At 43.5% G+C, this 23,750-nt stretch overlaps 2 protein-coding genes and 1 long non-coding RNA gene across 9 annotated transcripts in view; 2 read left to right on the top strand and 1 right to left on the bottom strand.

Annotated features, from left to right (window-relative positions):
* FNDC3A (fibronectin type III domain containing 3A) overlaps positions 1-8,494 on the top strand; it is a 111,251-nt gene extending 102,757 nt beyond the window's left edge. For 6 of the 7 annotated variants that reach the window (XM_053969898.1, XM_053969892.1, XM_053969894.1 and 3 more), the window contains 4 exons: positions 1,081-1,290; positions 2,653-2,819; positions 3,387-3,514; positions 5,991-8,494. In XM_053969898.1, coding sequence (XP_053825873.1) covers positions 1,081-1,290; positions 2,653-2,819; positions 3,387-3,514; positions 5,991-6,305 — 820 coding nt within the window. In that variant the 3' untranslated portion in view covers positions 6,306-8,494. Of the gene's footprint in view, positions 1-1,080; positions 1,291-2,652; positions 2,820-3,386; positions 3,515-5,990 lie in introns of those variants that run through there. The other variant, XM_053969899.1, reaches the window with a different exon arrangement.
* Positions 8,495-8,688: 194 nt separating this feature from the next.
* MLNR (motilin receptor) lies at positions 8,689-12,686 on the top strand. The gene is made up of 2 exons (XM_053970588.1): positions 8,689-9,460; positions 11,284-12,686. The coding sequence occupies exons 1-2, from the start codon at positions 8,689-8,691 to the stop codon at positions 11,595-11,597; spliced, it is 1,086 nt and encodes a 361-aa protein (XP_053826563.1). The 3' UTR covers positions 11,598-12,686.
* Positions 12,687-13,484: 798 nt separating this feature from the next.
* On the bottom strand, positions 13,485-18,298 carry LOC128803421 (uncharacterized). Its single transcript, XR_008435713.1, has 3 exons — positions 18,017-18,298; positions 14,072-14,311; positions 13,485-13,663 (listed from the first exon to the last, which is right to left on the bottom strand). It is a non-coding gene; the product is annotated as an uncharacterized LOC128803421 (long non-coding RNA).
* Positions 18,299-23,750: the final 5,452 nt, after the last annotated feature.

Raw genomic sequence — 23,750 nt, 5'->3', positions numbered from 1 at the left:
ACTTCTACCCACATAAGTTTTTTTAATAGAATACACTGTCAACTCCTTGTGCAGATAAAAAATTGCATGTATTAACCTTAGTTCTGGGCTGTAATAAATTAGCATAATGTTAAAAATCACTGTAGTGAAAGAGAAATATTTATTCTTTAGCCTGCGTACACATTTGTGTTTCCACATTTTGCAGTTGTGTGGTTGACTGTTTCAGAATTTAATTAGTGTGATTACTTTTTTCTCGTTACCTAGATACTGTTTTGGACAAACAGATGTTAAGTCTGCAAAATTAAATTAGACACACTTTGCTCCCTGTGGCTACCTGTGAAATACGTAAAGAGCCTCTATTATCTGCTTTTTCCTCTTCAGAAATAAATTTCTTAGCTAAGTCTTTTAATTCTTAATTACAAATCTAATGTACATTGTCTTCCTTGGAGTATCAAAGAAGGAAAAAACAAAATCCTACCTTATCCCTGAGTATCAAGTTCTACAACTTCCTCAGCTTTGTGTCCTTTGGCGACTTCTGGTTTCCCTGTCGCACTTTGCAGGCAGACCCAAGAGGGCTTGTGTTTGCAAGTGCCCAGAGATGTGTTACTGGTGGAAACAGCAAGAGAGGTGGCTGGGCACCATCACTTTATTTTCACACAAATAGGATCTGTTCAAAAAAGTCCATAAAAATGTCTGTTAGTCATCCTTGACCTGGTAAAACAGTCACAGATATGGTAACCCCTCTTTGGGGTGGTTTTTTTTACCTTCCCTCATCACTCCAATGTGGCTATCAAAATTTTGGTTCAAGGCCTGCACAGGCAGAAAGAGGGACCACTCTTGAAGTAACTCACAGAGCTTTTGCATCTGTTCACTAATGTGAATATACTTTGAATATTTTTATTTCTAATCAAGCCAGCTCCTTAAAATGTAAGGAAAGTGATGCACCTGCATATTCTTGACAGTCTATCAAAGCATAATAATGATAAAAGTCTTCACTGTAGATAGTACCATTCTTCTCTATTTAATGAGAATGGTGGATATGACCAGTTATTTTTAGAATCTAATTTCAAGTTAATTTATTCTCTTTTTTCCAAACACTAGGGTACGAATTCAAGCCCTAAATAGTCTTGGAGCTGGTCCTTTCAGCCACACCATAAAACTGAAAACAAAGCCTCTCCCCCCGGATCCACCTCGCCTGGAATGTGCTGCATACAGTTCTCAGACTCTAAAGCTGAAGTGGGGAGAGGGAACTGCAAAAGCATTAACTGACTCCATCCAGTACCACCTTCAAATGGAGGATAAGAATGGAAGGTTGGTTTTGGCATTGCTTTAATCTGCCCAGTGTCACTGTGGTCTGATGCTTGGGAGATGGCAGCAAAGGGTAAAATTCCATATGCTTTGGGGAATTCACAGCAGATGTAGGCAGTCATCTCATCTGGCAAGGCAAGAAGGGCTCGATTGTTCTTGTGCTGAGAAGTACAAGATAAAAAACTTCATTGTTTTTTACTTAACAGTTCAACATGAAGAGTTTAATGCAGCATTTCATACCAGCACATATTTCTCTCTCACTTTTGGTTAAATATTTTGTCGAAGTAACAAGTCCAATCACTGTTGGAAGGGATGAATGCTTTACTCTCTGTTGCCTTATATGCAGTTATTTTAGTGGAAATTAATACAAATTATTTTGACGGATTCCTTGTCTCATGTTAAATAGAATGTCAGGTGAGATGGTACAGCAAGAACCCTTGCCTAAATGGTAAGATAAGCAGTACTGCTACAAAGTGTTCCGTGTCTCATGAGTAGCGTTAGTTTTACAAAAAGATAAAAGAGATCTACTATGTGAAATTGCTGTACTGTAAGGAGGGAAATAAATTAGGCTGTTTAAGTGGAAGGAAATTCATTGCCATTCCTAAAGACTAGGTCATGTGCAGGTACCATCTGTTTTAATTTTAAAAGACAAGAAAAAGCTGAAGTAGATGACGACCCCTGCATGAAGAGAGAAATTTGTGCTGTGTCCTGGGGACACCAAGACTGAAAATTAAACAAGAGTTGAAGTGATCAGTTTGTGCAAGAGCTGCAACATGAAGGACAGTAGCCAGTGTACAAAGCTCCCAGAAACAGATTTGGTGTGCACGAAAATTGTGACTCTGCCCTCCTGTGCAGGTCTGCATGAGCCCATCTCCAACAATGATGTACAAAAGCAATTGGATCCATGGCACATCTTTTAGGTGTAGTAAGGGAATGTTGCAAAAGGCCAAAAAGCTAAAATCTACTTACATAATTTTAAAAAGCTAAAGATGTTGGAGGAGTAGATGGCCAAGCAAAAAAAAAAAAAAAAAAAAAAAGCAACTCAATGAGAGACACAACTGCTGTCTTTTCCCATTGTTTCAAATGCAAAATAGTTTCTTAAAATTCTTACAAACATTTTTGGTAAGAGAGAATCTATATTGTTCTTTTTGCAAGAGATTTTTATTTCCAAAATATGCAAAATAAAAACTTGGCCCTGGAAAATCAGCTTATTGTTTTATAGCAGCCAGAACACTGTTTAACTCTGAAATAAGTGTTTCTGGGCTTTTCATTAGATTCTGGGAAATTATGGGAACAGATTTCAAGACAATACTGCTTCAGAAGTCCTTTTCTGTGTTCAAAATAAGCTACTCGTTCCATTTTCAGGTTTGTATCCTTATATAGAGGACCATGTCATACATACAAAGTTCAAAGACTCAGTGAGTCAACATCATACAAATTTTGTATTCAGGCATGTAATGAAGCTGGTGAAGGTCCCCTTTCTCAAGAATATATTTTCACTACTCCCAAGTCTGTTCCAGCTGCCTTGAAAGGTAAGGGTGCTTCTTTTTTCATTTGGGGGGTGGGAGGATAGCAGGTTGGTTTTGGTATTATGTTGTATTTGGGATATTGAGAATATTAAGCCCTTTTCAAGTGCAGGTAGGGATAGTGGGAGAAGGCTCCTTTCATGTAGTTGCCTAAAATATTCACTTAAAAAATGGAAGACTTGGGGTTTATGCAGTCTTTGACCTAAGAAGTTTGTACTTAGTTCTCCTGCTTACCAGGAGAGTGGCAAGTTAAGGTGAAAATGCTTTCTAGCATGTTTAGAATAATTTTAAGCATTGTTTGTGGTTTTTTGGTATGTGATGCACACTTACAGTTACTAAATTTTATTTGCTTTCTCTTGGATGATACCCTAACTAGGAAAAGAGCCCTATATGAATTATTAGTTGTTGCTCCAGAAAACACTGGAGGAAGAATAAATTTGAATCTGAACCTTTTGTTTCTCTGAGACAAAATAGGAGGTAGAATATAGAATTTTAAAGGTCATTAGAATATGACAGCGTGTGATGGGGAAAGCAGACCTAGCTGTCCCTTTGATGCTTCTTTCCTTCCTTCAGCACCAAGGATAGAGAGAATAAATGATCACACTTGTGAAATCGCATGGGAAGTTCTGCAGCCCATGAAGGGTGATCCAATTATCTACTGTCTCCAGGTCATGGTGGGAAAAGACTCAGAATTCAAACAGGTATGATGTGTTTAAGTTATTGTAGTGTTCTTTGATTTTCTTTGTGATAACTAGTTTAGTAAAACTAGTTGAAATTAAAGTTAGTAAAGTTTATTGTGTTCCAGCATGCTTTTAGTCACCATGTTAACTTTTTGTTACTAAATAATATAAGGTAATATCTCCTAAACCCATCTCCTTCATTTCAGAAGGAGATTCTGCACTAAATTACAGCCTCTCTGGGTTACACTGATGTTCACTAAATACAGCTTAACACATCAAGTGGTGAGGAAGTCATCCACTAATGGAACAACTGACAAAAAGAAATCTTTTACCTAATGGTACATAATTGAGACTGGAGAGAAAAGGGGCAAAGGGTTCTCTTTGCATTAAGAGCAAAGAAGCGGTGTGAAATGCCAAGGTACAAATTATCCTGCATTCAGTGCAAATTTTGCTTCCCAGTTTGTTTTTATTTTTGCTTCACAGTTTACAAACTGCCTGATACTTGACATGAAATTAAGCTTGAAAACTGTTTCATACTATTAAGCCAAGGAACTTCTTTCCACGACAGAAATAGTTAATTCTAGTATATTACCATTTTATTATAGTTCAGTATTAAATGTTTCACCTGTGCTTTGGTAGATTATAGGCCTTAATATTTTCATAACTTTCAGTATAGCACTGTGTTTGTTATGGTCATTTGTTAAATTTTTCATTAAAAGATGAACCATAAACCAAGATGTCTTGCCATGTTGAATAGTCTTTTTTGTAACTTCAACATTGTAAATGCAACATTAGGTACATAACGTGTGGTCTGTGTTGCTTTTAGATACAGAGTTAAATCACACTTTGATTATCAGTGTGTGTTGCCAAATGACCTGGGCAAGAAAATATAGTTGGCTCTTTGAGTATGGTAATAATGAAGTAGACTGAGGTGTGTGATTGTTTTTGCCTCTGCAGGGCAGTCTAGCGTAGTAAATTAGAATAAAATAAAAGACTCATTTGCAGAAATTTAAATCAGAACAATCAAGAAGTAAACAGTATGAAAACAGTCTTTAAGACACTTAGACACGATGGTGGCAATTTTATTTGACACAGACAAAAATAAACTGCCTGGAAGTCTGCTCTAAGCTGTTCCCGGCTATTTCACTGCCAAACCTTTACTCTCCTCCTCCTTCCTCATCTGTCATACAAATTGCTCATGTCGTTGCTCCCTCTATGCTACAAACAAAATAAGTTAATAATGTGCTGTTTGAGCTGTATGCATCAGTCAAAGATCTTAAAGGGGTTAGGAAACAATCATATACATACCCCAGGAAACACACTGGAAGGGAAGGCAACTTCTGACAAGGCACTGGGGACAAGCAGCTGAGGATGGTAATCCCTGCTAGCTGGAGTAGGATGTGTGTCAGTGGCCTGTTTGCTCCCAAACGCATGATCCAAATTAGCAGAATTTTGAGGAAGCTGCACTTCTGATGGCCTGCCCTGCCTCAGAGAGAAAAGTCTCTAGGTTGTAGATTCCAGTAAAGCTCAGCTTGTCAGAGAACTCTGAGTCTATGAGTAGCCTCAGGCACAGCAAGAGCTCTTTGAACAGCAGAATCAGAAGGGATTTCCTGTTTCTTTACATTTTTAGTGTGCATTTTCAGGATACTGTCTAACAGTATGGTAACTGTAGGGAAAGCTCCTGATGTGATATTTCTGTATCGTGCTACCAGTTAAATAAAGCAAATCCAGATATTTGGAGGTGGAAGGGTGAAGGGATTTAAAGAGAGAAATCAAATTGCACTGTGCTAATACCTCCCTACCTATTGAAGTACCTATAACTGCACCCCTTTGTTGGCTTTCACAGAACCTTTACATAAGTGCAGATTTAATTAATTTGAGAAACTGGAATTTAGATTTCACTGAATTAGGCAGTCCATGCTGAAGCATTGTGAACTCATGTTAACCTGCCAACTGAGAGACCTCTGAAGAGCACCCTCACAAGTTATCTCTGTCTTGGGAATATGATGAAATTAAGAATCACAAAGAGGACTCTCTGGCTTACCTGATACAGTGTTTATTGGAATAAATCATAATATTTTAAATACAGATAACTACAACAAAGTACATTGGATTGGGTAAGACTTAATGAATTGGCTTGATACAGAGTTAACTGCCTAAAATACCATGATACAATATTGTATATTGCATCACATTGTGAGTGTCACTAAAACACCTGAAGGCTGGGGCTTGTGACAGAGTTTATTTGGTGTGTACTCATCATTCCACACAAGCAGGCATAGTCCGTGTGTTTCACCAAAATAACTGGAGACTTTATCTGGTATTTAAATTGTGTGTTTGAGCTTTTTGTCCATTTTTCTTTGTGTGGGTGAAAGCACTGGTGAGTTATCATCCTTTTTAGTGTTACCTTCACCATAAGCAAAATCATACTAAGATACATGGGTATATATAGTACTTTTTTACTTGAAGTATCCCTTTTTTCCCCCCTTATTTCCAGATTTACAAGGGCCCAGACTGGTCGTTCCGATACACAGGCCTCCAGCTGAACTGTGAATACAGATTCCGCGCATGTGCCATTCGCCAGTGCCAAGAGGCCACGGGTCACCAGGACCTGGTGGGCCCCTACAGCGCCCCAGTGCTATTCATCTCTCAGAGGACTGAACCACCGGCAAGCACCAACAAGGACACTGTGCAAACCACAAGGACACAATGGTCACAGAGCGACCAAGTGTGTGCTGCTGTCATCCTTGCACTTTTTGCTATCTTTTCCATTCTGATTGCTGTTATCATTCAGTACTTCGTCATAAAGTGAAGAAAGAGATCTATTTTATAATGCTGCCCATTACATTTTACTTTCTCATAATCTAAAAGTAATTCTGTTCTCTTGCTTTTACAAAACCAGGCGTTTAGCACCGGCATTGGGACTGATGCAAACTTTCTCAGCCACTTTAAAATGCTTACTCGTAGGTATAGGCTGACACATGTTATTAAAATGCAAGCCACAGAAATATAATCTTTTCTTTATATGCCTTCATGCAGTACAAACTCGATATGGGGCAGGCACGCAGTGTTTAAGGAAAAGGGTATGACCAGTAAACACAAGTGTAAAGGTGATTTCCTGGCCCACACTTCTAAAGGTTGCTAACATAACAGGGAAGAATGTGTAGATCGCATTTAAAACTTACACTAACAAACTTGTGCTGTACACAATATTAATCTGATGCTGTGAAAGCAATTTAGCGCTGTATTTCTACCTCCTCATTTGTCTTAATTATTTGGGAAGCAGGATTTATGCTGAAAAACAGAAGGGGCTTTTCTCAGGCAGCAAATAATAAACTGGATGGAAGAGTATGTATGAAGGAAGCTTCTTATCTGATAAATGTGGAGTTCTTCACTGCAAGTAGATGTTTTTGAAAGACTACAAGGAGATGGCACAAGTGGTTTATTTTACCCCCAGGATTTGATGTTTACTTACAAAACAATGCCTCTTTTACTACTTCTGATTATAGAAGGGAGAGTGTGAGAGACCTTCTTAGATTTGTTATTTAAATTGAAAAACACATTTCCAAAGTTGACCTTTGATTGGATGCAGTTTATACAGATGTCTATGCCCTCTGATTTTGGCTAATCAACAGAATTTTGAGATAAAATTCATTGTTGAATTTTTGCTGTTTCCCCAACATTCACTTGCCATTTCCACCAGAAATAAGCACTGCCTTTTTTTGTTTGTTTGTTTTCTTTCTTTCTCTTTTTTCCCTTCCTTTGTTTTCTTCTTTCTTTCTTTGGGGCACCAAATCAGAAGACGAAGTGTAGTAATTTGCACCAGAAAACTTAAAGCTGCTTTTTTCTTGAGATCCTAATGTTTAATGTAATGTCTCTTTGGATACTGTACCAAATTGTTGATTGCATGTAGTTAATGTTGCATTAGAGCACTTTGCAATTGCATAACTCATCAATGTTTTGTGAGCTTGCATTTGTGAGTTCTTGAATGACCAGACTGAATTTTAACAAGTATCCCATTGAACATCTTGCTAGATGTCAATGATTGCCAGTGACACAAAGCTTGTAGTGAAACTATCTTTAAAAAAAATCCTTGTCTCATCACACTTATGTTATTTGTTATACACTTTGTAATTAGCTACTTTTAATTTATTTGAGTTACAAGATAGTGGATCATTAATGACTTCTAGTTGTGTTCAGTTTAGCATTTTTAATAGTATTAAACACTTCTGTCAGTCTTAATAATAATAAAAAAGGAACCTCTGTCTTGTGCTTTGAAGATCTCTGAAGAATTTCTTATATTAGAACGGGCATGTATTGTAATTGTTTATACGTCCAATGATCTGTGCTGTAGAATAATGTTGCTGAGTTTCGTTTTTTTAAAGAAAAAAAAAGAAGAAATGGCGAAGAACTTGGCCTCCACGTGGCAAGAACGATCTGTCTTTAAAATGTACTGTATGTTTACATTTTATTTCTAATTTGTCATTTGTACGTATAGGTTGATACCTTCCCACAGGATACCGCGGTAACTGATGTTTTCTAGAACCTTCTTAAAAGTGCCATGTTTGGCAGTGCAAATGAGGTTGCGTGTCACAGCCCAGAGATTTCTTATGGTTGAATGTCTAAAACGGTAAGATTTGTTACTGCAGGCAACCTGCAGTGACTTACGTTTTTCATAGTAAAATTCAAATGAGCTCCTATTTTTGATAGTCATTTAATAGTGTATTTGCCATTTGAGCCTCAGTGCATATTACTGCATTGAAGACAGTTTTTAATGTAATCTTAATTTTACCTCATATACTGTACATTCCAAAAATAAATAAAAAGATAAAACTCTAAAGTTTTTAAAACGCTATAGATACACTACCAAACATATCACTTTACGGTTGTACAACGTCGGGCTCCAAGAAGACGAACCTGTATAGTCTGATAGAAAATACATGAAACGATGTAGCAAAGTACCTTTAAGAGTCTGTGGACAATAAAAGTACCTTCTTTTTCGCTGCTGGTGGTCAGTCCTGTGCGCGCAGCGCCGCCGCCCCTCTCCCCTCCCTCGTCCCCTGCCTCCCCGTGTGCCGGCCGGGCCCGCGGGGCGGGGCGGGGGCGCGGTACCTGCGCGGGCGGGGCAGCCGCGGGCGGGGCGGGGCCGGAGGAAGGAGCAGCGCTGCCCCGGGCACGGCGCGTCCCCCGGCGGGATGCGGCGCGGCGGCGGCGGGAACGGCAGCGAGGGCGAGCCCGAGTGGCCGTGGCCGTGGCCGCCCTGCGACGAGCGGCTGTGCCTGGCGCTGCCCATGTGGGTGCTCGTTCCCATCACGGCCGTCTGCCTGGGGCTCTTCGTGGTCGGCGTGGCGGGCAACGTCCTCACGGTGCTGGTGATTCGCAGCTACCGAGACATGAAGACCACCACCAACCTCTATCTGGGCAGCATGGCCGTCTCGGACCTGCTCATCCTCATGGGGCTGCCCTTCGACCTCTACCGCCTCTGGCGCTCCCGACCCTGGATCTTCGGGCAGCTGTTGTGCCGCCTCTCGCACTACCTCAGCGAGGGCTGCACCTACTGCACCATCCTCCACATCACCGCCCTCACCGTGGAGCGCTACCTCGCCATCTGCTTCCCCCTCAAGGCCAAGGTGGTCGTCACCAAGCGCCGGGTGAAAGCCACCATCGGCGTCCTTTGGGCCTTTGCCTTGCTCTCCGCCAGCCCCTTCTTCTTCCTGGTCGGCGTGGAGCAGCCCGACAACCACACTGACTTCAGCCGCGAGTGCAAGCCCACCCCGCAGGCGCTGCAGTCCGGCCTGCTGGCCACCATGTTCTGGGTCACCACCTGCTACTTCGTGCTCCCCGTCACCTGCCTCGGCGTCCTCTACGGCTTCATTGGCCGCGAGCTGTGGCGGAGCAACACCCGCCTGCGGGGCTCCAGCTCGCTCCTCCGGGAGAAGGGGCACCGCCAGACAATCAGGATCTTGGGTGAGTCCCGCTACCATCCCCCACGGGCTATGGCTGGGGCAAGGACCTGGGCTTAGGGGACCATGGCAGGGCTGAAGCACCCGCAGCTCCCGTACAGGATAGGGAATAGCACAGGGGGACATCCCAGCCGCGCTCCCGGGAACTGCCACGGCAGGGATTTCACTCTCTCCCAGCTGAGGCTTCACCCGCGTGCCATTGCACATCCAGCAGCACGACTGCCTTCCGTAGATATACCCGTTTCCTGAATTTTACCAGGCAGAATCAAGTAAGGGTAGCCTGAAATTTCAGAAAAACTGTGGTAACATCAGCAGTCTCTTCCAGTTGGCAGCAACACCTCTGCATAGAAAATTTCTGCGTCTGAAAAGTAAGTTCTTAGTGGTCATTTGTAGCTCTCCAAGGAGTAAATCCACTGGTTGCCCAAGGAGGCTGAAAAACAGCAACTTAGCCCCTACAAGCTGTTTGAAGACAAATCCCATAATACCAAAGCACTTCCTACAGATGGAGGATGCTGATAATTTTTAGTTCACTTTCTTAATCATACATTCAGTAATGCGGCATCAGACTGGAAAGAGATCTTAGTCTGCTTTGGGGCTTTAATGTTTGTAAGTAGTGACCAGTTTGAAGGGAAAGAAAAAAGAAATACAGCTATTGACTAAGGAACAATAAAACAAAATGCCACAATTATTATTTTTGCCTACCTTTAATGTAGTTTTTATATGTCACATGGGAGACTTCTTTTACTTAAAGTGTAATCAGCTGGATGGGAATAGCATAGCACAAAGGAAAGAAACCAATAAGCCTGAGAGAATTTTGCCGACTTGTTTGAGGAAAGTACTTAGACTGAAGTAGGCACAAGGTTTTCTGACAGAAGCACCCATATCCATGATCTCAGAACCCACTGAATGAGACCAGTGCCCCCTTATCTCAAGGATCCAGCAGCACTTGGTGTGTGGTGTTTTTTCAGAAGAAAACTTTCTTTGGCTGCATCCCTTTTATTTAAGCTCTGAGAAACACAGAGGATGCTCTACAAATGATTGTTTTTAAGTACCTTAATAAATTTATAAACAAAAATAATTAAAAGTATGGATACAGTAATACACTTATCTAATTGTTCCTCATCTACTCCTGCTGTGTTGCCATTGCATGAGGGTTTGTATTTGTCCTCATTGTACTAAAATGCAACACAGGACCAGGAGAACAGCTGAAGTGACTCGGGCTAGAGATCCATCAAGGCAAATAGCTGTCTCCAGCAGTAATGATCTGGGGATGCATGAAAAGCTTTAGTGGAAAAAATCAATAGCTCAACTACACTATAAAGTCTTTATGTTAGATACCATCCCATCACAACAGAGCGAATTCTGTGGGAGCTTGGGTGACTGAGGTGCAGCCTGGGTCTTTTTCGGTGATGCAGACAAGTTAAACAACAGCTCTGCAGCAAATGGAGCTGCTGTGGAGCTTCCACAAAAACTCCTCATTCTGACTTTTATTTTCCTGTCTCATATGTGGCATTACAGACATAGCCAGGAGAGATTTCTGTAGTGCCTGATGTTATTATACAGATGTTATTCCACTGTTGTCGTTCACATTTTTCTCAGCAAACCTCCTATCACAGTTTAGCTTAAAATTTTACCAGTTACCTTTTACTTCAGACTTGACGCTATTCCCATTTTCACAGTTTTCCAACAATTTAATGCAATTATTTCTATATATCATTTGTATCAGTTAGAAGAACCTGCAAAATCAGCCACGTAAAATTTAGTTTACTGGATGGTTGAAAAGTTAACTCGCTCCTTAACTGCCACATGTGTTATTTTGTCTTATAGCTGTGGTGGTTCTGGCCTTTGTAATTTGCTGGTTGCCTTTCCACATTGGCAGGATCATATTTATAAACACCCGGGACATGAGGACGATGCTGTTCTCCCAGTACTTTAATATATTCGCCCTGCAGCTTTTCTACCTGAGCGCATCCATCAACCCTGTCCTCTACAACCTCGTTTCGAAGAAGTACAGGGCAGCAGCCTGCAAGCTGCTGCTGCCACGCCGAGCTGCAGAAAGGGCTTTCACGGTAACAAAAGACGCTGGGGGCTACACAGAGACCAGCGCCAGCACAAGGAATGAGTACACCACCAGCTTCTGAGACTGCACTCCACACTTCTTCAGGCATTCTTGCCTGAGGAAGGGAACTTCCTTCTCAGGGCAGAGTCGCAAAAGGATGGACATTTGTTGGGGCTTGTGGTGTTTCATAACTGTCTGTGTTTTGGGATACCTGTATTTTTGATAACAGAGCAAGCAGGCACCATGAAGTAAGGAAAATGATGTGCAGCTCGTGAAAGATGATAAGTCAATAGGAAAAGCTGTAGTAAATTGCCAGTAAAACCACAGGTTTGCTTTATTACATAGTGTTTATTGCACATGTTTTGTGCCATTTCTAGTATTTTCTAAAAATCATAACACCAAGGTCTGCAAAGGAGCACTTCTTGGGAGCTGTAATGGGTAAAATTCCCAGACAGCCTTTACCATTTTAAAATGGTTTTCTTATAAACAAGATTTTACAAAACACAACCTCACAAGGAGATAGACTTAAAAAAAACTACCCACCAACCTGAACAGCCCTGGAAAAAAAGGTGTATGCTTTTAGTACCTGGTCTTGTAATCACGAAGGGAACTTTTCCTTAGGAAAGAATCTGCTGCACACCGCAGTCTCTGGGCTTAACCCTTTGGGCCTGGCCCACAGGATCAAATAAGGTCTTTCATTTATATATTAGCAGCCTGTTGTAAAACTTGAGATATCTCAGATCACTTCCTTAGGCTAGATGAGCAGTGTTTGGTAATTAGTAGCAGTGTGTCTCCACTGTGTCACATTGTGTATTGCATGTGCAAATAATACACCAAGTTAACCCACCTTGCCATAAACAAGACCCATCACTGAATGTGCTGGACTATGCCCAGGACTTCATGCTGCATAGCACTGCACTGCAAGTCAAAAACCAACTCACTAATTCTGCTCCAAAAGATTTTAATTGGAAACTTCAACTGTACAACTTAGGAAGGAGGCTAGTTGTGAGGAAAAGCTAGAAGAAGCTGCAGCAGTGTTTTCTGTGGAGGATCATTGCCTCTGTACATTTTACTTGTTACTTTATTGGCTCTAGTTGTGTAAATCTGTACTAAAATCAATGATATGGGACTGCACTTACAGGAGCATCACGGATGGTATATCCATGCTTGCCCTTGGTTCTCTTGTTAACTTTCAGGCAGTTGTAGAGTCATACTGTCCCCTCTGAGCCTCCTTTTATATAGGCTAAACACCCCCATCTCCCTCAGCCGCTCCTGAGTTGTGCTCCAGAGCCTTTACCAGCTCCACTGCCCTTCTCTGGACATGCTCCAGCACCTCAATGTCCTTCTTGTAGTGAGGGGCCTGGAACTGGACACAGGATTTGAGGTGTGGCTTCACCGGTGCTGAGTACAGGGGCACAATCACTGCCCTGGTCCTGCTGGCCACAATGGCTGATACAGGCCAGGATGCCATTGGCCTTCTTGGCCACCTGGGCACACTCTGGCTCATGTTCAGCCACTATCAACCAGCACCCCCAGGTCATTTTCTGCTGGGCCACTTTGCAGCCACTCTTCCCTAAGCCTGTAGCACTGCCTGGGGCTGTTGTGGCCAAAGTACAGGGCCCAGCACTTGGCCTTATTGAGCTTCATACAACTGTCCTCAGCCCATCAATCCAGCCTGTCCAGATAAATTCAACAGAATTCAACAGCTAGCTCAGAAATCTCAGGACAGCAGAGTTGAACCCAAGTCTTCTTCTCCAAGTTTTAAAAATATGACCAGTTCTCCATTAAAGAGTCACTGAATAAAGACTAAAAAAATCTAAAGACAGGAAAAAATCTATCTCACTGCATACACACCAAGTTTTCTTTTTATGTCAGCTTCATATTGGTGGAGAGCAGTTGTCTGCAAGGCTTGGGTTAGGTTGCTTTTGCTGGGGGTGTGTCATTAAGATGTTCAGTTATCATAAAAGAACAGCTGTTATTTTTGAGGGGTTTGGACAAGTTATTATGAACAGTAATCTTTGTACATGTATGTAGACCAAGGCGGGGAAAAAAAGCTTTATTACATGGTTGTGTGGCCGTGGAGCTGCTTCTGCTTGCCTTCGGTCTCCTGATAATGTCTTTTCCTCTATCAATTGCTGCTAAATTGCACTGAGAGTGAAATACGTGCTCATCAGAAATTTCCCCAAAAGCAATTGCATAGGTACCAGAAGCACAAGATGAGTGGAGGAAGGAGGGAAATGCCCTGGTGGGCTGCTGCCCTGAACCCCCTTTTCTGGGGTGCCCTCCCTGCCACAGACAGCACTGCTCTGCTCTGTGTGCTGGGTGTCCAAGGCGGGTCCCTCTCAGCCGGGACTCCAGCTAGCTGTTCCCAAGCTGCCCATGGTGTGACTGTGTTTCTGCAGGGAGCTCCAGGCTTGGGCTGCTCCTGCCCAGCCTCAGATGCTGCAGCAGCAGGCTTCTGCTCCTGCTGGCAGACTCCATTGAAATAGTGTGGTTTTCTGGGAAAGTAATTTGTATCCCTTTCATGCTTGGTAGAATAACGCAGCAAAATCCCACCTGTGAGCTTGCAGTGCCTTCTTGTTAATGCTCCCTCTCCACCAGAACAAAGGCTTTGGAAATAGATGAAGTTTGGGGTGTTTACAATTAACCAGGCCTGGCACTGCTGTCTCTGGCATTCAGTACTGGATTGTGTAAGCAGAAATGTTGTAAATAAAATAGCACTTCCCAGGAACTCTGAGTCCAGCTGCAGGCAGGCTATCTCTAGGTATTTCAGAAGTAGTTTCCATACCAGAAAGCCTATAAAATACAAGAGAAAATGGACTAGAAAGAGAGAGAAAATGGGGCAGGGATGTAAAAGAAAAGCACAGAGACCAGATGATAAAAAGTGAAGCATGGTGAGATAGTCTCTTTTTTAAAGCATGCTGAAAATCATAGGAAAGAAATTCAGCAATTTGACAGAGCCCTGAGACTTGCTAGAGTTGTGGCTGTACTGAGGAAGAGCTGAACCCAAAGTCAGCCACCCTGAAGCTTGAAAGGAACCTAAAGGCATTCATTTTTAAACATGTGAACAGGTTTCTCTCAACAGAGGGGAAAGAAATTCTTCGGAGGGAGGGAGGGAGGGAAGGAGGGAGGGAAGGAAGGAAGGCAGTTCGGAAGGAAGGAAGGAAGGCAGTTCGGAAGGAAGGAAGGAAGGCAGTTCGGAACGCAGTTCGGAAGATAGTTCGGAAGGCAGTTCGGAAAGCAGTTCGGAAGGAAGGCAGTTCGGAAGGAAGGAAGGAAGGAAGGCAGTTCGGAAGGAAGGCAGTTCGGAAGGAAGGAAGGCAGTTCGGAAGGAAGGAAGGCAGTTCGGAAGGAAGGAAGGCAGTTCGGAAGGAAGGCAGTTCGGAAGGAAGGCAGTTCGGAAGGAAGGCAGTTCGGAAGGAAGGAAGGAAGGAAGGAAGGAAGGAAGGAAGGAAGGAAGGAAGGAAGGAAGGAAGGAAGGAAGGAAGGAAGGAAGGAAGGAAGGAAGGAAGGAAGGAAGGAAGGAAGGAAGGAAGGAAGGAAGGAAGGAAGGAAGGAAGGAAGGAAGGAAGGAAGGAAGGAAGGAAGGAAGGAAGGAAGGAAGGAAGGCAGTTCGGAAGGCAGTTCGGAAGGCAGTTCGGAAGGAAGGAAGGAAGGCAGTTCGGAAGGAAGGCAGTTCGGAAGGAAGGAAGGCAGTTCGGAAGGAAGGAAGGCAGTTTGGAAGGAAGGAAGGCAGTTCGGAAGGAAGGAAGGCAGTTCGGAAGGAAGGCAGTTCGGAAGGAAGGCAGTTCGGAAGGCAGTTCGGAAGGCAGTTCGGAAGGCAGTTCGGAAGGCAGTTCGGAAGGAAGGAAGGAAGGAAGGCAGTTCGGAAGGCAGTTCGGAAGGCAGTTCGGAAGGCAGTTCGGAAGGCAGTTCGGAAGGAAGGCAGTTCGGAAGGCAGTTCGGAAGGCAGTTCGGAAGGCAGTTCGGAAGGCAGTTCGGAAGGCAGTTCGGAAGGCAGTTCGGAAGGCAGTTCGGAAGGAAGGAAGGAAGGAAGGAAGGAAGGAAGGAAGGAAGGAAGGAAGGAAGGAAGGAAGGAAGGAAGGAAGGAAGGAAGGAAGGAAGGAAGGAAGGAAGGAAGGAAGGAAGGAAGGAAGGAAGGAAGGAAGGAAGGAAGGAAGGAAGGAAGGAAGGAAGGAAGGAAGGAAGGAAGGAAGGAAGGAAGGAAGGAAGGAAGGAAGGAAGGAAGGAAGGAAGGGAGGGAGGGAGGGAGGGAGGGAGGGAGGGAGGGAGGGAGGGAGGGAGGGAGGGAGGGAGGGAGGGAGGGAGGGAGGGAGGGAGGGAGGGAGGGAGGGAGGGAGGGAGGGAGGGAGGGAGGGAGGGAGGGAGGGAGGGAGGGAGGGAGGGAGGGAAAGATGTTTTAGAGAGATTTGCTGCACTTGGGTGAACAAAGGCCTCTCAAGTTCAAAGCTGCTCTTGTACTTGCTGGAATGATGCTGTCTCCAAGGGCCATGTGCGGCTGGCCTGGCAAACAGAGGGGTACAGGGACATGTTTCCTTCCCACAGTCATCCCCTTAAAATTCCTTTTGTCACTGTGCTGCATCACTCCCACAGGAAACACAAAGCCTAAGGCTGTTTCAGCAATCAAACAAAGGGATTACACAAAGTAAGAAGGAAAGCAAATAGGTGTAAAATGGCCCAAACTGCTCTGAACTAGCTAAACCAACAAACATGGTCTTGGCCTTGGATCAATCGAGTCTGATGGGAACAAACCCCAGCATCTCTGGGGTGCCACTTCCTATTTGATTTAGGAGCAGGCTTAACGTTGCCAAAATAGGCCAATTCTATGATAAAATTAGTATCCAGAAGTATATTTCACTGCTTTAGAGAACTATTTACAAACTGGTTTACTGTTGCTATATGCTCCTGGTCACCTGTGATGCTGCACTTGAGCTTTGGTGGGGATTTCCTGGAACTCAGAAGAAAATTGGGGAAAAGACTGCAAGTGGGGAAAAGGTTTGCATTTGAGGAGTTGGGGGGCAGACACAAAATTTAGCCACCTGTGCACTTGGTACCAGTAGATGTTAAACGATTTTCCCATCAGACAAAGCACAGGATTTTTCACAGGCTCAAGTCCAGTTGTTGCATTGTTGTTTACTGCTGAGGCAGGCTTGGTGCTTCTCATGACAAGGCAGACAAGGGCTTGCAACATCTGGGTGAATAGCAAAGGACCAAGGATCTCTGGTGCCTGCCCAGACATCACTGATGGAACCTCAAACTGAGCCTCAAAATACTGAGAAGCAGAAGCAATGCTGTCTTCTGCTCAGTGTCCCTACTGTGGGAACCCTACTCTGGTGACCCAAAATATTAAGGCTGATGTCATCCAGTACTTCTGTGGACCACACAAATCTTCAAGCCTGCCACCAAAGCCTAAGGTTTCCAGAGAGTTTAAGAAAGCCAGTGTTGGATCAGAAAATGGCTGTCCAGGTTGGGAAGTACCTAACAGAGATGAGGTTGGAATCTCCTCCTGCAGCAGCTCTAACCAGCAACACTGCTTTGTTCTTCCTGGGGCTGCACATGTCCAAGAGTCCATGTCCTCAGTCCCCCAAAGCCAGGATCAGAGCTGCCCTACACATTATCTCAATCTCCTTCCCAGTGGCTGGGGGCTTCCAGGCCCTCCAGAACAGCAGAAATCCAAGGGTGGGGGTGGCATATGCCCTGGGAGAGGACAGAGAGCAGTGGGGCTGACAACTCTGTCCTACCTCTCACTTGCCTCATCTTCCCCTCAGATCACCCCATTTGTATGCCGCCCCTTTTCCAAGATGAGTCCTGCTCCTTCTATCTCCACTTTTGGACTTCATCTTCCTTCTCCTGCTGTGGAGCACAGATAATGCTGTCTGCTTTCCCTCCTTTTCCCTTTCCTTCTCCCAGCCAGAACTCACCAGATGGATTCATTTATTTCTCTTCCAGAAGTTGTCTATGACAAATATCTCTGCCAAGGGGCTCATCCAGGCTGCCAGGCATTGGTGGGGTGCCAGATGCTTCGACCACAGCCTGTCCCTGTCAGCCATGAGCCTGTATGAGCTCACATTGAAGTTGTTTAAAGTTTTAACAACTCTGTGTGGGCTGATTTTAAAAAAAGATTAACCCTTAAGAAGGGCTGGGTCAATTTTTTCCTAAGATATGAAGGCCATGTAAAGCCCTTGCACAGGTTCCATTGCTCCCCATAGTCCCTCACAGACACTGTCCTGAGGCCCACAGGCAGGGCAAGAGAGGAAATTCAGAGTGTTTTCCCTCAACCCCAGTATGTCCCCTGCATGCAACCAGGGATGTATCCACAAGGTCAACCTTCACTGTGGGCTGAAGTTAGGTATCCTAAACCTGAGATTCCATCAAATACCACTGTCCTTAGCAAAGAGCCCAAATTCAGCACAGTGAACCAGCCTGAGATGCATCATCTGGAAATCACTAAAACCAGTAGGAAGTGACAGGAATGCAAGCCAGATGGGAGGGTGTATTTACCTGGAATGGGAGAACCACCACCAGTGTATTGTGGCAACATGAGGAGGTTGGTGCAGTTGCTGTATCAGAGGTGACAGCTACCCTGGCCAGAGTAAGAGAGAAAAGGCAGCAAAAGGATAAAAGTAACCTTTTTTTTCCCCTCCAGAACTCATTTAACATCATCCTATGTGACAAGGAGCAGCATTTCACTGCAGCAAAAGCAAGTCAGCTCTGTGTCAGTGCTCTCAGAATTCTGCTGAGCTGTGATGTCATCTCACAGAGCCCGTGGCAGTTCCGTAAGACTGTTGTTGTATCAGGGGTATCCGAGCACAGCAGGACTCTGCAAGTGGGTTCAATCCCTGTTTGGGCCATTCACTTAAGGGTTAGACTCAATGATCCTTGTGAGTGCCTTTCAGCTCAGAATACTCTGTGTAATTCTGCATAATGTTTCTGCTCTCTGAAGCTCTGCAGAGGTTGCAAAGCAATGTCAGGAAACTTTGAAAGCAACAAAAATCACCTGGCATCTGCTATAAATCAAGGATACCACCACTGCCCAGCTTGGAGCTAAACTGATTATAAAGGGAAGCATATGCCCAACAAATGTGTGGCTCCTGTGCAACAAATTTTCCCCATCTTAACAAGGAAATCAGTTTCCTAATTTGAGCATTGGTCTGCTTTTTGTCTGTGCTGCGCAAATACACCCCAAAGACAAGTTGTGTTTTGAACAACTGTGGAAGCACAAGCTGTCCACAACCACAGAAGAAGAGGAATGTGGAGAGAGGCTGAGTTTCCCCATCTCCTACAGCAGCTGAGCACAGCATAGGGAACATTCTCTAGCAGATCCCTTCCAAGGGTTTCAATTCTGCCAAGTCGGGCAGCATTCCCAGCCCTGGACTTCATTTGAGGCTTGTAGTCACTACCTCTTTACAGACTTCAGCAGACCTCAGCAGAGCCCACTGGACTGACCTGGACAAGCCATATCTGTGCCAGGGAATCATCTCATCCACCTGCCCACAGCATTCTGCTCCTCCAGAGCAAGCCTGTTAGATAAGGCAGCTGAGACAAAGGAAGCTGCTCCCACAGAGTAGCAGGCCAATTTTCTGGCCTCTGGGAAGTTACCACAAAGATGCAGAAGGGATAGACTCAGAAAAAACAAATGTTTGCTCCTTCCCGTGCTGTCTGTTGTGAAGGGAGATCTCTCCTGCAGAGCCTGGGGACTGGAAAGAAGCAGGGAAGGATGAAAATAGCCCTGGCTGAGACAAGCCTGAGAAAGGCAAAGGAAAACACGGAAGAGCCGTAGGAGTTGGTCTCATGGAGCAGAACCCTCCTACCACACATATGGGATCCACCCAGATCCATTTCTTCCCCATAAACACTTCCCTCCTTACATATTTTTCCCTTCACTAACTGATTTGGTCTTCAGTCCATTTTACAGCTGTTGGTGAGAAACTACAGCTCATCAGGAGCTTGCAATAGCCAGAGTCCTCACTTTCATTTGGTTTCCTTCTTCTCAGACACCTCTTGCTTTGTGAAGTGCAGTGTTGTGAGGAGTAATATGCCTCTATGTGGAAATGTCCAATGTATTACATTTTAGTCTGGGCTCTAGGAATAATGCATTTATTTCTAAATAAAGAAACAAAATTGATTTCTTGCCTCCTTGTCAAACATGGGACAAGGGTGTCAAAGGAAACACATGCCAGTAATAAAAATGTGACAGGTAATTTCTGTTACATAAAGGGAGAAATATCCATGTTAGACCATTTGACAGCACACATCACTGCATTACGACTGATGGTTGTCAAAAAAGACAACCCTAGAAGAAACTGCCTCTGTGAGCTTGCAGACTGGAAGAGCAGACAGGGTACTGGTTTTGTGCTGGGCAGTCTTCGGGATATTTACACAACAGAACCTTTAAAACCAAGCCTTATCACACAAATGACAGGGAGCAAAATCCCACACCTGTGTTCAGGGAAGCTGGACCATCAATGAGTTTGGGTCACAGACCCACAGGGCAGGGTGATGTGGAGTGACCAGGATCTCACACTCATGTTGAAGCCAGTGGAGCAAACTCAAAGAGGGCGCTGAGGTACAAAGATCCTGATAGCGCTTGGTGCCATTTGAGAGCAACCCTGGTGCAGCCAAAGGATGTTCACTCACTACCCCACAAAACACCTCTGCTGTGCCTCAGTGGCTGTTGTTTACCAGAAGGTATCAGCAGGAGAGTGTTTGACTACAAGTATCTGTAGGTAACTGCAGAAGCAATCATTTCCAGGCTGGCTGCACAAACCTGGCACTGCTTGAAGGAAGAAAGAGACATCACTTTGCTGCTTTCAGTGACCAGTGAGGAAAAAGCTGCTCATTCAAAAAGTCTTAGTGGTATCATGCATCACCAACATGGCAGGACACTGCACTCCCCCTCACAAAGCAGGGACTGGGGCCTACAATGTCTACAGCAGGAGACAGGCAGAGAATTTGCAAAATCATTTTTTTTGCCTCCATGACAAAGAGTTGACAGATGCTGCCTTCACTGTTGTCAAACTGACTTTTACATAATTCCTAATCTTGCTGCTTTTCAAAGCAGTGAAAAAAGCAGCGAGTGATAAAGACAGAGGCTCTTGGAGTGGCTCCTGTTCAGGGCAGGTTTCCCTGCTCAGCAGCGCAGCCATCACAAATCACGCTCCTGCCACCACACACTCCAACTATTTCCCTTTCCACTGCGTGTACTTCAGCACGCTGCTTTATAAAGCAAGCACATCTCTTCCAAGGTCATTTATACAAGGGGTGTTAAGAGATAAAAAGAGCACCTTGTTGTATTTGCATGGTACTAACAAATACTAGATATTTCCTACATGAACTGATGTGCCTAGCTGTTACAGATGCTTAACAGTTCACAGATAAAGCTTTCTAAGAGAAGAGGGTTTGTTTTTAAATCCAGAAGGCAAAACAAAGGTCAAAGTAGAACTAAAGATTAATAAAGGTCAAAGTAGATGTCCTAGAGATTAATAAAGGTCAAAGCAGAACTCCTAGAGATTAATAAAGATCCAAACCTCCAAGAATAAGCACTATAAGTTCTTCTTCCTAGTCTTTAAACTAGGAATTTATAAATTAAAAATTATATTAATATTAAATTATATTAATATTAAATTATATTAATAAATTAGATTAATAGCTTCACTGTTTATCATTATATTTCAGCTAGAATTTTCAGGTAGTGTGAAGTCATCTGCCTTAAGAGAGCTGATGGTTAGTACAGGAAACCTGGACCCAGGATCTAAAACCTGCAGTGCACAGACACAGAAAAATACTGCAAAGTAGGTAACTGCAAAGCAGGAATAAGTTTTCTCAGCAAATCAACCCCAAAAGAGATGGTGATGGGGAATGAGATTTTCAGTCCACCGATACCATGAAGATGAGGGTGTAAAAATGTACTAACAGTGGTACAAGAAGCACCATAAAAGCCAAGCAAAACATCTCAGTAAATTTAAACAATGAGCAGTGTTGCTATACCAAATGGCTATTAAATTAAATTATTGCAAAGCATAAAATCCTGAAAGTCATCAGCCAAGATGATCACACATCTTCGTAGCTGTGTATCAGAAGGTACCTGCACAAATGGGAACAAACCAGAGGTATGAGAACACAAGGGGTATGGCAACTTCCAAAGGACATTGTGGCAGAGAGAGCTTTTGCTTTCTCCCATCTGTCAGATCAAAACACAACATATCAGCAATGAGAGCCTTCTGGGACACCTCAAATGGGACATTCAAGCAAACAGGTCTGCTAAGTAAAGAAAAAAGGGGTGAGGGGAAAGGGGTGTTAAGCAATCAATCACTTGAATAAATTGGGTTTGTAAGACACAGATGCAGGAACAAACTGCAGCTGTTGAGAGAAGCAGTAGGTTTTTCAGCAGATCCATTTCAAGGAGAAAAGGCCCATCCAGAAACTCTTGCCAATCTGTAAATTATAGAAATTGAAGCTCAGAGGACAACATGCTGGTTTAACTGGAAAGGCTGAATTGCCCTGAGTTGTATATAAAGGAACAGCAAGACTAAGACACACTTTTCTCATTACTACCGTCCTATTTCTCCACTGTAATCTTGCCAAAAGAAGCCTACTTAGTCCCTGGGCAGTAGGGTTGGTGCCATTTTCCTTTCAACAAATTTTGGGGAATGACATGATTTTTCTTGGCTCTGGAGCGAATGAGTACCCTCTTCATGCTCTACAGAGATGCTGTTGTCTGCTGCCCTCTAGCTTTTACCTGCAGCTTTTGGTGGAAGGCAAAGAGAAGCAGCAAATCCTTTAATCCCAATCCAGTCAGTGGGAGCTTTCAAATTCAAGATCATAATTAGATTAAAAGCCATTGTAAGATGGGACATTATCTATCTATCTATCTATCTATCTATCTATCTATCTATCTATCTATCTATCTATCATGCTGCTTCCCCTCTTATGAAGACAACTCTGCCACAAAGAGGTGACTGTAAATTACAGATGAATGTTGCTGTAAATTTGATTTCCACATACTTCAGGTTTAGTGACCCTCGAACAGCCCACCTCCATGCCTAGCTCTGAATGGAAACCCTAGAGCACACAAGTCAAATACTGTGTCTGAATCAGCAAGCTACTTATGAAAAAAGAAGTTTCTCTAACACAGGGGAGGAGAAAACCACTTGAAGATGTAACAGAGCAGAGAGACTTCTTGTAAGTCTTGGTTTGGTTTTGGGATACCGGGAGAAAAATGTACTGACAGGTGTTACCCTCTTGCTTGATGCAGTCTATTTTAACACTGAATTCAGCAGTGGTCCAGTCACATTTGAGAGATTGGTACGTGAAAATGCACAAATCATTTTTGTAGTCTTTCATAAAGTGGGTGTCTAGAAGGGAGTTTTTCCAAACAAGAAAAATTCATCTGAGATAGTCATGCAATGCATGCACAGTAAATAAATTAATTTTAGGCCATAGATGAAACAAAAGGATCCTTAGAAAGAAACTATTTATAACCTAATTCATGCTCTTATCCAGTTTTTAGGCTTCAATTGAATTGATCTGAGACTCAAAAAATTCTGTATTGCTTTAGGTCAGGAATTCCTGACCTAAATCCTCAGGAATTCTTTTACTAATTTTTAGTCCTTCTAGGACTAAAAGAATTAGTAAAAGAATTCCTGAGTCTTTTTAGTCTAGATGGTCAAGGACTTCTGAAACTCTTCAAGATGGGATTTTTTTTGTCACTGACTCACAATAATTACTTTATACATGACAGCAGTTTATGAATATACTTCCAAAAATGTATCCACAGAGAAGCTTTTACATACTCTGATATTTAGAAAAAATGGCAGGGACATTAAGCACTACACTCTAGAGGCTCCGATCGAAAAGCCCAGAGGTCACAAGCAGATGGTTTATACAGACCATGATGCCCAGCAGAGCTTATTTATGAAGGTTGGTCCCTCTAGGCACCTCTGGTGAAAGCTGAATAATCTGTCAGAGCACAACCCCCAAGTCCCTCATAACACCAGAAAGTAAAGCACAGGAGCAGGGGCTCTGCTCTTTGCTCCACCTGCACCATTTGCAGCTGAGCCGCCTGCTGCAGAAAATAACTTCCTGGGATCCCATTCAAGCAAGAGTTGGACTTGATGATCCTGATGCATCCTTTCCAGCTCAGAATATTCTGAGTCTTCTTCTGTGGTTCTATTAGAGAGTGTCCAAAAGAGAGCTACGAATGTGGTGACAGGCCTTGAGGGGAAGCCGTACGAGG

The sequence above is a fragment of the Vidua macroura genome, chromosome 2 (assembly GCF_024509145.1).
Source record: "Vidua macroura isolate BioBank_ID:100142 chromosome 2, ASM2450914v1, whole genome shotgun sequence".
In the NCBI taxonomy this organism is placed as follows: Eukaryota; Metazoa; Chordata; class Aves; order Passeriformes; family Viduidae; genus Vidua; species Vidua macroura.
Note: the sequence above shows the minus strand (reverse complement) of the source record. Positions and strands in the feature narration are given on the sequence as shown.

What these genes read in the sequence shown, in the direction of transcription:
- MLNR (XM_053970588.1), top strand. Translation starts at nt 8,689, where the DNA reads ATGCGGCGCGGCGGCGGCGGGAACGGCAGCGAGGGCGAGCCCGAGTGG. An exon ending in CCAGACAATCAGGATCTTGG is followed by an intron (nt 9,461 to 11,283) that starts GTGAGTCCCGCT and finishes TTTGTCTTATAG; the next exon opens with CTGTGGTGGTTCTGGCCTTT.